The sequence below is a fragment of the Myxine glutinosa genome, chromosome 2 (assembly GCF_964187855.1).
Source record: "Myxine glutinosa chromosome 2, kmMyxGlut1.1, whole genome shotgun sequence".
Classification (NCBI taxonomy): domain Eukaryota; kingdom Metazoa; phylum Chordata; class Myxini; order Myxiniformes; family Myxinidae; genus Myxine; species Myxine glutinosa.
In genome coordinates this window covers 133,281,346-133,296,221 of record NC_136262.1, presented here as the reverse complement: position 1 = coordinate 133,296,221, position 14,876 = coordinate 133,281,346, and the positions used below count along the sequence as shown (strand labels likewise).

General features: G+C 44.6%; 1 protein-coding gene across 4 annotated transcripts; it reads left to right on the top strand.

The window, feature by feature from the left end:
• Positions 1–487: 487 nt before the first annotated feature.
• On the top strand, positions 488–14,464 carry TRAPPC2L (trafficking protein particle complex subunit 2L). 4 transcript variants are annotated; one of them, XM_068107095.2, is made up of 5 exons: positions 488–783; positions 6,181–6,353; positions 11,240–11,327; positions 13,906–13,985; positions 14,154–14,464. In XM_068107095.2, exons 1-5 carry the CDS (start codon positions 703–705, stop codon positions 14,194–14,196), a joined length of 465 nt encoding a protein of 154 aa, XP_067963196.2. In that variant the 5' UTR covers positions 488–702; the 3' UTR covers positions 14,197–14,464. The 4 variants fall into 4 exon arrangements, with proteins under 4 accessions (XP_067963196.2, XP_067963197.2, XP_078627802.1 ...); XM_068107096.2 differs by having other exon boundaries at positions 656–783; positions 6,181–6,307; positions 11,235–11,327; XM_078771676.1 differs by having other exon boundaries at positions 656–783; positions 6,181–6,468; positions 11,235–11,327.
• Positions 14,465–14,876: the final 412 nt, after the last annotated feature.

Genomic DNA, 14,876 nt, shown 5'->3' with positions numbered 1-14,876 from the left:
GATATCTGTGTTTCGTTACTTATCCAATCTTAAACAAACTTGACAGGAGGACTTAGGGTCACACAATGGGGGTTGTATCGACTTCATTTGCCCCATTCTTCAAAGGGGTTTTCCGCATTTGGGAAGAACTAATTGAGGTGTATATCCTTGTTAAAATAGGTAATGATGGCGTTTTTCAAAGGCCAATTCTAATAACAACACTGATGATAATAGCATAATATTAATATTATTACAAAATATATTAATACTATTGTAATAATATCCCCATTCCCACAGGGTTTTTCGTGAATAAAGAGTATCGTGGCGTTTCGTGGTCCAAGCCTACCAGACGTAAAAGAAAATTATAAACCAAAACACGTATGATTTCCTTTTTAAACAGTCGTTATTGCTGATTAACACTAAAATGAAATAAATTTGGAGGAATTCCGACGTCCTTGAGGCAGTATATGCTTATCCAGTTCACCACAGACAAATGGACTAATGCCGAGATCTACTGTAATCTATATACACTAGACGGGATATTAACACGACCTTTCCTGTCGTTGCCATCGGTATTGTGTGTATTAGTGGCTGAAAAAACGCAGTGTTAAGTGATTTTAGGTCGTGGAAAATAATCGACAACAAAATAACAGGAAGAGTATGCATTGCATTGTGTAGGTCATTGGAGGAAAAAGATTAAATTTAATTTTGAGGACGAAGAACATGTTCAATGTTGCCACCGGAGGAAGAAGAAGAAGAGCGTTTTGCACCATGGCGGTGTGTGTTGCTGTCATTACAAAGGAAGTGAGTATTTTATAGCGCTGCTCTGTGGTCTTTTAGAACAAAGATCTGTTTCTTAAGTAGATTGTACAAATGTTTGTAATTATTTTATCGGTATTCGGTGGCAGTTCTTTTCGCAGTTTCACCTCGCATGATTGTTGAACGTTTTTAACGCAAACACTTTGAACAGTCGACAATTACTTCAGACTCTTCTTCCTCACGTTTTACATACTGTGTTGGTATTTCGATATTACCATTAATATTTGTTACGATTCTACAATCAATGCGAGCGATGATCAAAATCGATGATCGAGCATTTTAAAATTAATGACATTTCCTTATTTTGTCAATTGTGCTTCACCTGAGGGACTGAATTGTAATTGGTTCCCTCAAATCAGCCGCAATCTCTCCTCGAGTCCTTTATGTTTATGGACTGACAATATGAGTTTCGTTATTAATACGAATACCACTACCTGACTGCAAAGCCGCAACGAGCCGGCGAAGCCAAAGCCTCTTGCCACCATTTTACCCATCACGATGGCATCAGTAGGTTCGGTCGTTGGTAGTTGGTAGTAGGTAGGTGTAGTAGGTACCGTACCGAGTTCAAAATGACACCATTTGCATTCTGGATGAGATTAAAATTTATAAAATTTCTTTCTTGATTAATTCCGTGAATTCCGTCTCGGCTTCGGATATTTCCGGCCGTGAAAAACTATCCCCTACGGCCGCGAGATTTCTAAGAAATAATTCTTCGTCAATTTTACAATATTTGACGCCGTTTTCAGCCTCCGAAATGCGTAATAAGCTTTTTTGAAATAGTTTTTCAAATGCTCGAATCTCATTAGTTCCGGTGTTTGGTGACGATTTTCGTTGAAGATAACCAGGGCTAGAGTCCCTGTATATAGAGAGTTGTGTCAACTCAAATTTGGACGCCATTTTGTGTCTAAGTGTGTCGGATTAGATATACATGTACATTCGCGATATGGGGTGATATATTTTAAACCTGCTAAAAAAAAATTTACTACACATATTTAGTCTTATTATTACATACAGGTGATATTTGTTTTGTCAAAAACTCAGCTATTGCCGTGAAAAAGAGCTGTGTGGTGATATTAAAAGTGGTATGGCAATGCATATTACAAGCCAACACTGCATATAAGAGCTAACATTATAAGTAAGACAAACCAATGCTGTCGTTCTCTGAATTTTAATAACTTTTAGAAAGGAGTGTGGGCATATCCAATATTTTTTAAAGGGTGCCGAGAGCAATTCCGGTGTAGGACTTCCAGCCGACATATAGTCTAACACACGTAAAACAAATTCTGTACGTGGTATTGCCATATTTCTATAGTGTACAACTTTAGTTTTATCGACATTTATATTCAATTTCCATTGTAATGATTTAACAAGCTGCAAGTCAGCAGAGTCTCGAGGAGTCGATCGCTTTCCAGCTCTTTCGTCTGACTTTCGCTTCCCAAATTTGTCTTCTGACTTTATCACTTGGAAATCTATACATCTTATATTTCCCAGATTGGTTTGAACAACCAAAAGCAGAACAACCAGTCATTTTGTTTGGCAATAAACAACGTTCCCGTACCAAGCTGACGTTCACGCACGGTGAAGTTAGACACAAAATGGCGCCATGAAATCACGTGACCAGAAATCTCGGGTCAGCGCATGGCGCAGCTCTCTTTATACAGGGACTCTAACCAGGGCCCGTGCGGGCCCGGGGAACGAGGTTTGTCTTAAAGTATTTTAATTTCAAATTGGAGGTGCATTAGATTGTGAATCAAACAAAGACGGGTGAAACAAACTCCGATTGAACTTTTTCGCAATTTTTTTATGCAAACTTCCGCATCCGCAAGATGGCGGCCTCCATTGAGTGATTTGGTGCATCAAGGCTTGGAATTCTCAAAGGATCCTCCTGACAAGGTGGAAAAGTTTCTGTCAACCCTCGACTCTGATTCTGCAACTGGACCCGACGGCATCAGCCCACGGGTCCTAAAATCCTGCTCTGCTGCTCTATCTCACCCTCTCTCTGTTCTCTTCACCCTCTCTTTTGCTCAAGGTCAACTGCCATCTGCTTGGAAATCAGCCAACATCACCGCTTTGCACAAAAAAGGTGCAAAAACAGATCCTAGCAACTACAGACCAATCAGCCTTCTCCCAATTATCAGCAAAGTCATGGAATCCATCATTGCTTCGGATATGAAATCTTTCCTCTTCTCCAATGGCTTGATCTCTGATCATCAATTTGGTTTCAGACCAGGTCACTCTACTCTGGACATGCTGCTTCTGCTGTCTCAACAATGGATGGAGGTCCTCAATGCCAAACAGGAAATTAGAGCTGTCTCCCTCGACATATCACGTGCCTTTGACACGGTCTGGCACCCCGCTCTGCTCACCAAACTCTCCTCCTTTGGTATCCATGGAAATCTCCACGCATGGCTGGCGGACTTCCTCTCTAGTCGTCGTCAACGTGTGGCCCTGAATGGGTTTCTCTCATCTCCTCTTCCTGTTCAGGCTGGAGTTCCCCAAGGCAGTGTTCTGGGCCCCGTGCTTTTTCTGGTCTTCATCAATGATCTCTCTGACTCTCTCGAAAATCCTATCTCTTTGCTGATGACTCCACTCTCTGCCGCTCCATTCCTCTTCCCTCAGATCGGCAGTCTGCTGCCTCCTCACTCTCTGAAGACCTGGACAAAATCACAGACTGGTCAAACAAGTGGAACATGTCTTTCAATCCTGACAAATCTCACACTCTTACTATGTCTCTCCGAAAAGATCGACTGGACAACCCTCCCATCTACTTTCTCAACAATCCTCTCCAAGAAGTTCTGTCGCTCAAGATTTTGGGTCTCACTATCTGCCATGATCTTTCTTGGGAAAACCACATTTCCAAGCTGGCCTCCAAAGCCAGTCGCCGACTGGGCATCCTCCGTCGTGCGAAGTCCTTCCTCGGCACACCTGAGCTCCTCACCACATACAAGGCTTTCATCCGCAGCTCAATGGAATACTGTTCTCCCCTATGGGCCGGTGCTCCTGCCTCACACCGAGCTCGGCTTCACGCTGTTGAAACCAAAGCTTTCAGAATTATTGGAATCTCCCGCGATGAAGCTATCTCTGAGGGCCTTTCACTCACTCACCGCAGGCAGGTAGGTGGTCTTTCTGTCTTCTACCGACTCCTCTCCGGCCTTGCACCCCCAGCTCTCTCTGTGCTCTGTCCCCCAAATATTCCTACAGGTCGCACAAGATCTGCCAGCAACCCTCTGATGGTTAAACTGCCGAAATCTCGGCTCTCTGCTCACCTTCACTCTTTCATTCCTCTTTTCTCCCGCCTCTGGAACAAACTCCCTCACTCCCTTCAATCCCACTCCTCCCTCCAGGTCTTCAAAACAGCTGTTCACCACCATCTCTTATCTTCCCCCATCCAAAACCTTGATCTTTTCTACCCCCGCTAATTCACCCCAGATCCACCTTGTTTGAAATTCCAACTTCTTTCCTGGAAGTCCTGGCAGTGTCCATATGTTTTATACCTCTCCCACCGCCCCCTTCCCATGCCCCCCCCCCAAAGCCCTCGCCCTCTCTCAGATCTCTCCGTCTCTCGGTTCCTGCTCTCAAATGTTGTGTTTGTGTCCTTCCCCCTCTCTCCCCATCTTGTCTACCGCTCCCGATGTTATATGTTTTATGTGTCGGTTTGTCTTTCTGTGTGATTAATGTTCGCTCTTTCACGAGCCTCGATCTTGTATACAAACAAAAAAAAAAAAAAAAAAAAAAAAAATCCAGCAAAATCTGGTTTTTCAACATAATACGTGCGCGTTCATTCGGCTTCGCCGGCTACTACACAGTAATAGGTTGATATCGCACTTGATGCTCTGATAGGTTAATATCGCACTCGATGCTCTGGTACGTTAATAGGTCGATATCGCACTTGGTGCTCTGGTTGGTTAATAGGTCGATATCACACTCGATGCCCCTGTGTGTAAATAGGTCGATATCACACTCGATGCCCCTGTGTGTAAATAGGTCGATATCACACTCGATGTGCCTGTGTGTTAATAGGTCGATATCACACGATGTGCCTGTGTGTTAATAGGTCGATATCACACTTGATGCCCCTGTGTGTTAATAGGTCGATATCGCACTCTATGCCCCTGGCCCTGTGTGTAAATAGGTCGATATCACACTCGATGTGCGTGTGCGTTAATAGGTCGATATCACACTTGATGCCCCTGTGTGTTAATAGGTTGATATCACACTCGATGTGCCTGTGTGTTAATAGGTCGATATCACACTTGATGCCCCTGTGTGTTAATAGGTCGATATCACACTCGATGCCCCCGTGTGTTAATGGGTCGATATCACACTCGATGCCCCTGTGTGTTAATGGGTCGATATCGCACTCGATGTGCCTGTGTTAATTGGTCGATATCGCACTCGATGCCGCCGTGTGTTAATGGGTCGATATCACACTCGATATTCCGGTGTGTTAATAAAAATCGGGGCAATACCACCTGGGAGACTTAAAATTAAAAAAATAACTTTTGGGGGTTATGCCCCCCCCCCCCTTGTAGACGTCCTTTGGGCCCGATTTTTCTAAAACAGTGAACAAACTTTGGTACATCATGGGTGATGAAGGTTGTGATCAGGTTTCATCAACATTGTGTGTGTAGTTTCAGAGAAGAGCAAATGCTTCATTTAGGGGGTCAAACCCCCCAACACACCCCCTTAAACACTGATTTTTATGCCATGAACAAACGGGTGACATGGTGACATGCATCACGGGTGACACGCATCACGGGTGACACGGTAACATGCATCACGGGTGACACGGTGACATGCATCACGGGTGACATGCATCACGGGTGACAAGTTTGTGGTCAAGCTTCATTAAAATGGTGTGTGTAGTTTTGGAGAATGGAGCAAATATCTATTTTGGGGGCTTAACCCCCCTACCTCCCCCCCCCTCCTACCCCCCATAGACTTCCCTCAACCTCAACTTTTCTTAGTGCCGTAAACAAACTTTGATACATCATGGGTGATGAAGGTTGTGATCAGGTTTCATTGAAATTGTGTGTGTGTAGTTTCAGAGAAGAAATGAAATACGAATTTTGGGGTTAAGCCTGGATCCACTTTGACCCCCGGTAGACCCCCCCTTAAACCCCAATCCGATTTTTAACGCCGTGAACAAACTTGTCAGAACATACCAAATATAATTTGTGCCAAGTTTGGTCACAATCCCATCAGCGGTTTCGGGAGAAGTTGCAGGTGTTTATAGACTGACGGACGACACGCCATCGCAGAAGATCCAGGTGAGCTAATAATAGGTAGATATCACGACTCCTCCATTCCAGTGATTGCTGATCTATTTTAAATGTTTCCTTTACACGACCTCTGACTCGTGGGCACGTATTTTATCAACAGAACTACCCTCTGTACATCAGCAACGTCCCGGCAGCGAATGAGCTCAAATTTCACTACACTGTGCACACGTCCCTCGACGTGGTTGAGGAGAAGCTATCAGCTGTGGGAAAGACCACGAGTGACCTACGTGAGCTCTACTTGGGTCTTCTATACCCGACAGAGGATTACAAGGTGTATCCCTTGATGTGTGAGACTCATCCTCCTTCCACTCCTCCACCGCCTCCCATCCCCATCTTTGTCGGCGACGGCATGGTTTTTCGAAGCTGTCCACGCGCTCACGCTTTCGAAGTTAAGTAATTGTTCACAATTGTGTTTTTGTCGAAACTGTATTTATCTTTCGGTGTGTGTACCTATAGTGTGTCCTTAGGTAGATTCTCGGTGTTAATTTTTCATACCTGTATAGAAAATCGTTGGCTAATTCGTGTCGCGTCTTTTGAGGCCTTGTAGGCTACCGTGTCTTACCTTGAGGCTTTGTTTTTCTCTCAGCGGTCCGTCGATTGTGCTCCAATAACTTTCGTTCTCTCAGTTTTCCCAGTCTTTTCACCCCATACTTCCTTGTTTAAAATCTCAACTCAAAAAAAAAAAAGAAAAAAAAAAATCCCCTTCTCTGTTCTTATTCGTTCGTTCGTTCTTCGACAACGTGTTTCACCCACATTTCCCCAGATAGTTTTCATTGTCAAACTTTAAAATGTTTAAACTTTCCCCTGAAGTACTGTATTCTATCATATATTATAACACCTTTTTCTTCTTTGTCTATAAAAGGATGCTTTCAACTTGCTCACCAAATCTAATCATTCCAAAAAAAAATTCCATCTCTTACAGTTCCTCTTTCCAACATTCCCTAAACTCACCTGCACTCCATCCCCCCTCCAGCGTCCTCAAACGTATTTTTGACTCGAAGTTCACAAGAAACTCATTTTGCAATAAATGTTCGTTTCCCATTAATCGGACACTTTCCAAAATCCAATCTCACCCCTCCCCTCCAAATCTTCCCCATCACCCCTCCCCTCCAAAACTTCCCCATCACCCCTCCCCTCCAAAACTTCCCCATCACCCCTCCCCTCCAAATCTCCCCCATCACCCTCCCCTCCAAATCTCCCCCCTTGCCCCTCCCCTCAAAATCTTCCCCATCACCCATCTCTTTCAAATCTTCCCCCTCCCCTCCAAATCCTTCCCATCACCCATCTTTCAAATCTTCCCCCTTGCCCCTTCCCTCATAAACTCCCCCCACACCCCTCCCCTCCGAGAATCTCCCTCGTCCCTCCCGTCCTAGAATCCCCCATCACCCCTCCCCTCCAAATCTCCCCCATTGCCCCTCCCCTCCAAATCCTTCCCATCACCCATCTCTTTCAAATCTTCCCCCTTGCCCCTTCCCTCCTAAACTCCCCCCACACTCCTCCCCTCCGAGAATCTCCCTCGCCCCTCCCGTCCTAGAATCCCCCATCACCCCTCCCCTCCAAATCTCCCCCATCACCCTCCCCTCCAAATATCCCCCCTTGCCCCTCCCCTCCAAATCTTCCCCATCACCCATCTCTTTCAAATCTTCCCCCTTGCCCCTCCCCTCCAAATCCTTCCCATCACCCATCCCTTTCAAATCCTACCCCCCCCACCCCCCCCGTTGCCCCTTCCCTCCAAAACTCTCCCTCCCCGCTTCTTCCCCCTTCCTACTCTCACCTTCATCTCCCCCAACCTTCTGCCTCGCTCTTCCCCCTCCTCAAATAACACCTCACTGTGCCTCACACAATCACCATCAAACCTTTTGGCCGCCCCATCCTTCCCTTTCTCCAAGCTATTCTGAAATCTCTGACACACCTTCAACAGCTCTCCGTACCTCTTCCTCCTCTTCCACATCTTACCCTACCCCCCCTCCTCTTTTTAACGGAATGGACCTCAAACATACGGGGCCTTCGCCCAAACCTGATTGATCTCTCCATACAGGTTGCTTCTGACAAACCAGACGTGATCTGCTTAATAGAAACTTTCCTCCTTCATGATGTCTCTGATTCCTTAGTATCTCTCCCAGGTTACTCCCTCCTCCGGTATGATAGACCTGAGCCTCGTCTTGGAGGTGGGGTTGCTATCTTTATAAAAACTCTCTTCCTCACTCACCCTGCACTGCCCTCTCTCCACCTCACCCCCAGGAATACCTCTGGCTATGGCTTCCCCTTCACTCCCACCTTTTGTTCATATGTGTGTTGCACCGTCCACCAAACAGTGATAACTCCATCTACATCTCGCTGTCTGATAATATGGACCAACTTCTATCGACTCATCCCAACTCTCTCTTCCTCATATGTGGTGATTTCAATTGTCACCATGCCAGTTGGCTGGGTGTGGGTACCTCTCTCACCAGCCATGGCTCCTCAGCAAAGGACTTCTGCGACTCACTGGGACTGACACAATCTGTCAATTTCCCGACCCGGATCTCAGTCAACGGAGCATCTTCTCTTCTGGACTTGGTTATGACTAACTTCCCTGAAAATGTCTGCTGCTCTTCTTCTGCTCCAATCGGCTCATCTGATCATGTGCTTGTTAAAGTGGACATCTCTCTGACCATTCTCAGAGCCTCCTCAGCGTCGACGAGTCTGGCATTTCACTCAGGCCAACTGCCACTGTCTTCAAGCAGCCATCAATCATCTGGACTGGTCTCCCATCTCTCCCGCCTCTGACATAAACTCATCCTGGGAATTCTTCCAAAGTAAATTGCTCTCATGCACAGATTTATCCCATGTCGTCTTCAGTGATCATACCCTTCCTCCCGTCCACGGTACACGGAATCTTGTGGTGAGGCTGTTGCCCAGAAACAACTTGCCTTCGTCTCCTGGAAAGCAAATCCAATGGAAGGAAATCTCATTTCCTTTCACAAAGCCCAAAACAAGTGTGTGTCCACCCTCCGGAGAGCCAGGAAACAATATATCTTCGTTCTCAAGACCGAACTCTCTTATCTGTCTCCCTCTTCCAAATCCTGGTGGCGTCTGGTCAAATCTGTTTCTGGTGTTTGTTCCCCCTCCATCCCCTCCCTCACCTCAAACGGCTTAACGGTTGACTCCGCACGTGAAAAGGCTGAATGCCTCAACTCTGTGTTTGCCTCTAAATCTTGTGTCCCAAACCCATCCCTCTCTGTACCCACCGTACCCAGTCGTACCCAGCTGCTCCTGGACTCTGTGTCCTTTCCTCCTGACAAGGTGGAAAAGTTTCTGTCAACCATCGACTCTGATTCTGCAATTGGACCTGACGGCATCAGCCCACGGGTCCAACAATCCTGTTCTTCCACTCTTTCACTCCCTCTCTCTGTTCTCTTCACCCGCTCTTTTGCTCAAGGTCATCTGCCATCTGCTTGGAAATCGGCCAACATCACCGCTTTACACAAAAAGGTGCAAAAACAGATCCTAGCAACTACAGACCAATCAGCCTTCTCCAAATTATCAGCAAAGTCATGGAATCCATCATTGCTTCAGATATGAAATCTTTCCTCTTCTCCAAAGGCTTTATCTCTGATCATCAATTTGGTTTCAGACCAGGTCACTCTACTCTGGACATGCTGCTTCTGCTTTCTCAACAATGGATGGAGGTCCTCAATGCCAAACAGGAAATTGGAGTTGTCTCCCTTGACATATCACGTGCCTTCGATGCGGTCTGGCACCCCGCTCTGCTCACCAAACCCTCCTCCTTTGGTATCCATGGAAATCTCCACGCATGGCTGGCGGACTTCCTCTCTAGTCATAGTCAACGTGTGGCCCTGAATGGGTTTCTCTAATCTCCTCTTCCTGTTCAGGCTGGAGTTCCCCAAGGCAGTGTTCTGGGCCCTGTGCTTTTTCTGGTCTTCATCAATGATCTCTCTGACTCTCTTGAAAATCCTCTCTATCTCTTTGCTGATGACTCCACTCTCTGCCGCTCTGCAGACCTGGACAAAATCACCGACTGGGCAAACAAGTGGAACATGTCTTTCAATCCTGACAAATCTCACACTCTTACGATGTCTCTCCGAAAAGACCGACTGGACAACCCTCCCATCTACTTTCTGAATAATCCTCTCCAAGTTCTGTCACTCAAGCTTTTGGGTCTCACTATCTGCCATGATCTTTCCTGGGAAAACCACATTTCAAATCTGGCCTCCAAAGCCAGTCGCCGACTGGGCATCCTCCATCGTGCGAAGTCCTTCCTTGGCACACCTGAGCTCCTCACCACATACAAGGATTTAATCCGCAGCTCAATGGAACACTGCTCTCCCCTCTGGGCTGGTGCTCCTGCCTCACATGTAGCTCGTCTTCACGCTGTTGAAACCAAAGCGTTCAGAATCATTGGAATCTCCCGCGATGAAGCTAACTCCGAGGGCCTTTCACTCACTCACTCACCGCAGGCAGGTTGGTGGTCTTTCCGTCTTCCACCGACCTTGCTCCCGCAGCTCTCTCTGGGCTCTGTCCCCCAAATATTCCTGCAGGTCGCACAAGATCTGCCTGCAACCGTCTTATGGTTAAACTGCCAAAATCAACTCTCTGCTCACCTTCATTCCTCTTTTCTCCCACCTCTGGAACAAACTCCCTCACTGTCTTCAATCCCACTCCTCCCTCCAGGTCTTTAAAACAGCTGTTCACCAACATCTCTTATCTTACCCCATCCAAAACCTTGATCTTTTCTACCCCCGCTAATTTCACCCCAAATCCACTTTTTTGAAATACCAACTTCTTTCCTGGAAGTCCTTGGTGTCCTTGTGTTTTATACTTCTCCCCCCCCCCCCCCCCCCCCATTCCCACGCTTCTTCCCCCCATTCCCACGCTTCTTCCCCCCATTCCCACGCTTCTTCCCCCCAAGCCCTCTCCCTCCCACACATCTCCCGATGTCCCTGCTCTCAAATGTTGTGTTTGTGTGCTTCCCCTTCTCTCCCCATCTTATCTACCACTCCCTCTTTTTATATATTTTGTTTGTTTGATTTGTTTGTGTGATAAATGTTAGCTCTTTCACGAGCCTCGATTCTGTATCCAAAAAAAATAAAAATAAAAATCCCCATATATTTAACAGCAGTGTTCGATTAACTACGGGACCTTTACACACAGAGCAGATATGGATACGTGGCGAATACCAAAGTGAAGTTTGTCATCGTGATCGACTCTTCAAATACATCTTTCAGGGACAATGAAATCAGAAGTGTAAGTACCCCCTGCTCCCTCTTGGATACCTCAATCGTGAAGCTCAAAATACCCCCTTGGTGTTGGTGCTCGAGTGCAGGTGTAACCTGATTGAAAGATTCTGAGGCCAAAGGTCCAACAATTGCCGACTTTGGGATTTGTTGTTGATTATTTAAAGTATTCAAAGTTTTCTTCTGCTTTGTCGGCCACAATTATCCCCACATTATTGTGTGGGGTTGGCCAGGGGAGGTTTATGATCCGGGTCTTTGACGAACCGGCTGGCCAGGCATGACATTCAACTGAGTGCAAAGTCGGTGCAGGTAATTTGTAATTTATTCATTGGACCAGAGATAGCTCACCTGCTTTTCGCAAAGGGCACCATTGGATCTTTAACAACCACCAACATAATGCCAGCAGATGGGACGCCCGTTTAACGTCCATCCGAGGGACGGCATACACATTGATGAATCGGCCTGCCTGTGAAACACCAGGGTGACAGTTTGTAGCTAGCTGGGTCGGGATTCAAAGCCAGGCTTGATGGGTCAAAGATCAAAAAAGGTCAAAGGTCAAGGTTGTATAAAATCGGCAATTTCCGTCCAATTGACCCAGAATTTTAGGAATTTCCATATTGGGGCACAGAATTGCTTCACTAATCAAAAGCTAGAAGCTATTTTCTTTAGATAAAAAGGTCAAAGGTCAAGATTGTATAAAATCGGCAATTTCCATCTGACCCGGAATTTTAATAATTTGCATATTGGGTCACAGAATTGCTTCACTAATCAAAAGCTAGAAGCTATTTTCTTTAGATAAAAAGGTCAAAGGTCAAGGTTGTATAAAATCATCAATTTCCATCTAATTGACCCAGAATTTTAAGACTTTGCATATTGGGTCACAGAATTGCTTCACTAATCAAAAGCTTGAAGCTATTTTCTTTAGATAAAGGTCAAAGGTCAAGGTTGTGTAAAATCGTCAATTTTCATCTGACCCAGAATTTTAAGAATTTGCATCTAATCAAAAGCTGGAAGCTATTTAGGATAAAGGTCAACGGTTAAGGTTGTATAAAATCGACAATTTCCATCTAACTGACCCGGAATTTTTAGAATTTGCATATTGGGTCACAGAATTGCTTCACTAATCAAAAGCTGGATGCTATTTTTTTTGATAAGGTCAAAGGTCAAGGTTGTATAAAATCGGCAATTTCCATCGAACTGACCCGGAATTTTAAGAATTTGCATCTAATCAAAAGCTGGAAGCTATTTTCTTTAGATAAAAAGGTGAAAAGTTAAGGTTGTATAAAATCGGCAATTTCCATCGAAGTAACCCGGAATTTTAAGAATTTGCATCTAATCAAAAGCTGGAAGCTATTTGAGATAAAGGTCAACGGTTAAGGTTGTATAAAATCGACAATTTCCATCTAACTGACCCGGAATTTAAGAATTTGCATCTAATCAAAAGCTGGAAGCTATTTTCTTGATAAAAAGGTCAAAGGTCAAGGTTGTATAAAATCGACAATTTCCATCTAACTGACCCGGAATTTTAAGAATTTGCATATTGGGTCACAGAATTGCTTCACTAATCAAAAGCTAGATGCTATTTTTTTTTTAGATCAAAAAACGGTCAAAGATCAAGGTTGTATAAAATCGTCAATTTGTCCAATTGACCCAGAATTTTAGGAATTTGCATATTAGGTCACAGAATTGGTTCACTAATCAAAAGCTAGAAGCTTTTGTTTTTTGTTTTTTTTTAGATCTAAACGTCAAGACTGCATAAAATCATCAATTTTCATTTTGTATTTTATTTTTCAGCTGTTTTTGTTATTTTGAGCATACGGAAGAAGTCGTTTGTATACAAACGGATGTGGATGGGTTTTGCATTTTCGGATGCTTTCTAGTTGTCTTTTTAATGAGACACCAGGAAACATGCTTGGCCTCCAAAACATTGTTTAAACAATCCTGCATTAGTGGCACAAGTTAAGCAATGAAGGCAAATCATATTGATTGTCACATATTTGTATTTTTGACTTTATTCTCACCGACCTTAAAACTATTGTAAGCACAAAATGCATTGGAATTTGTTTTGAAATTTCAGCAAATTTCTAGACAAGTGGGATGGCAGGATAGCCAAAGGTTACACGTACTTACTTCTTCGTTGTCTATCCTGGGTTCGAATCTCAACCAAACGATAAACTCTCCCTCAGATGGACATTAAAAGGACACCCCATCTCCCGGCATTAGCAGGGACGTTAAAGATCCCATGGTGTCCTTCGGGAAGAGTCGGTGAGCTATTGCTGGCACCCTGAACAAATTACAAAATCCTGCCCGAACTACTTTCTTCGATGTTAAGAATAGCCAGCCGATTTGTGAAAGATTTGAGACAAAAACGTCTCCCAGCCAACCCCACAAGAACGTGGGAATAATTGTGGCCGTTTTAAGAATAATGCATGAGCTATACCTGAATGTACATTTTTTCACAACTTAGAATTTATTTGGTATTAAAGATCGGGCCGGAAAAAAAACCATCAGCCAATGTATCGCACTTTTTGCTCAATTAACCTAATGGTTTGTAGAAGACACCAAGCTAAATTGTATGTTCATGGCAGATGTTCCGTAAGCTGCACACAGCATACACCGACGTGATGTGCAACCCCTTCTACACACCGGGTGATCCGATTCAATCCAAGTAAGTAGAGAATTGATCCCACGAATGCTTGCATGGCCGAGTCAAAAACTTGTCATGCACGGATGTCAAAAAAAAGTAACTTTTTTATAGATTTTAATGGCATTTTGTGTGAGCCATATGCAGTTGTACAGCTCCCCTCTATTTACTGCCTTTTGCCCTATTCTGTAGAACTTTCGATGATGTAATCTCTTCAATGATGCAAGTATGCTGAGAGGTTTTGAAGAAGCGATCTACTCTCTCATTCGCATTTTTTTTCAACTTGTTCTTCAGCTGCTCAAGTTGAATGCAGGTGGTAACTTGTGAACTGTGTTGTATATAAAGTGAACATCTGCGTGAATTCGTACATCCCTATAACCTCAAGGTGTTATGAATGAAAACCCGTCCTTGCTCGAAAATCCATCTTTGTTCACAATCTGCCGCATGTTGCACTTACGCGATATTTCATCTGAATGACAAAATAAAAAGATTTAAAAGAGTAATCGTGTCAGACTCTACTACTCACCAACCTTATTGCAACTTATTCCGAGTGCAGCACAAGGATGCGGGGCAGCATCATTGGCTGTGCCCTCTGCTTGTCAGGGCAGGAATTTGTAATTTATTCATCGTGCCAGTGATAGCTCATCTTCCGTTCGCAAAATATACCATAGGATCTTCTACATCCACCAACAAATGCCAGCAGATGGGACACCCAGTTTAATGTCCATCTGAGGGATGGCACGTACATTGATGAATCACCCTGATTGTGAAACACGAGGACGACAGTTAAAAGCTGGGATGAGGTTCAAACTCAGGCTACACAGCTGAGAGGTGGGTGTGCATACACACATATACACAACAGTCGGACCCCAACATTCACGGGGGCTACGTTCCAGGAAAATTCCGCAAATGTTG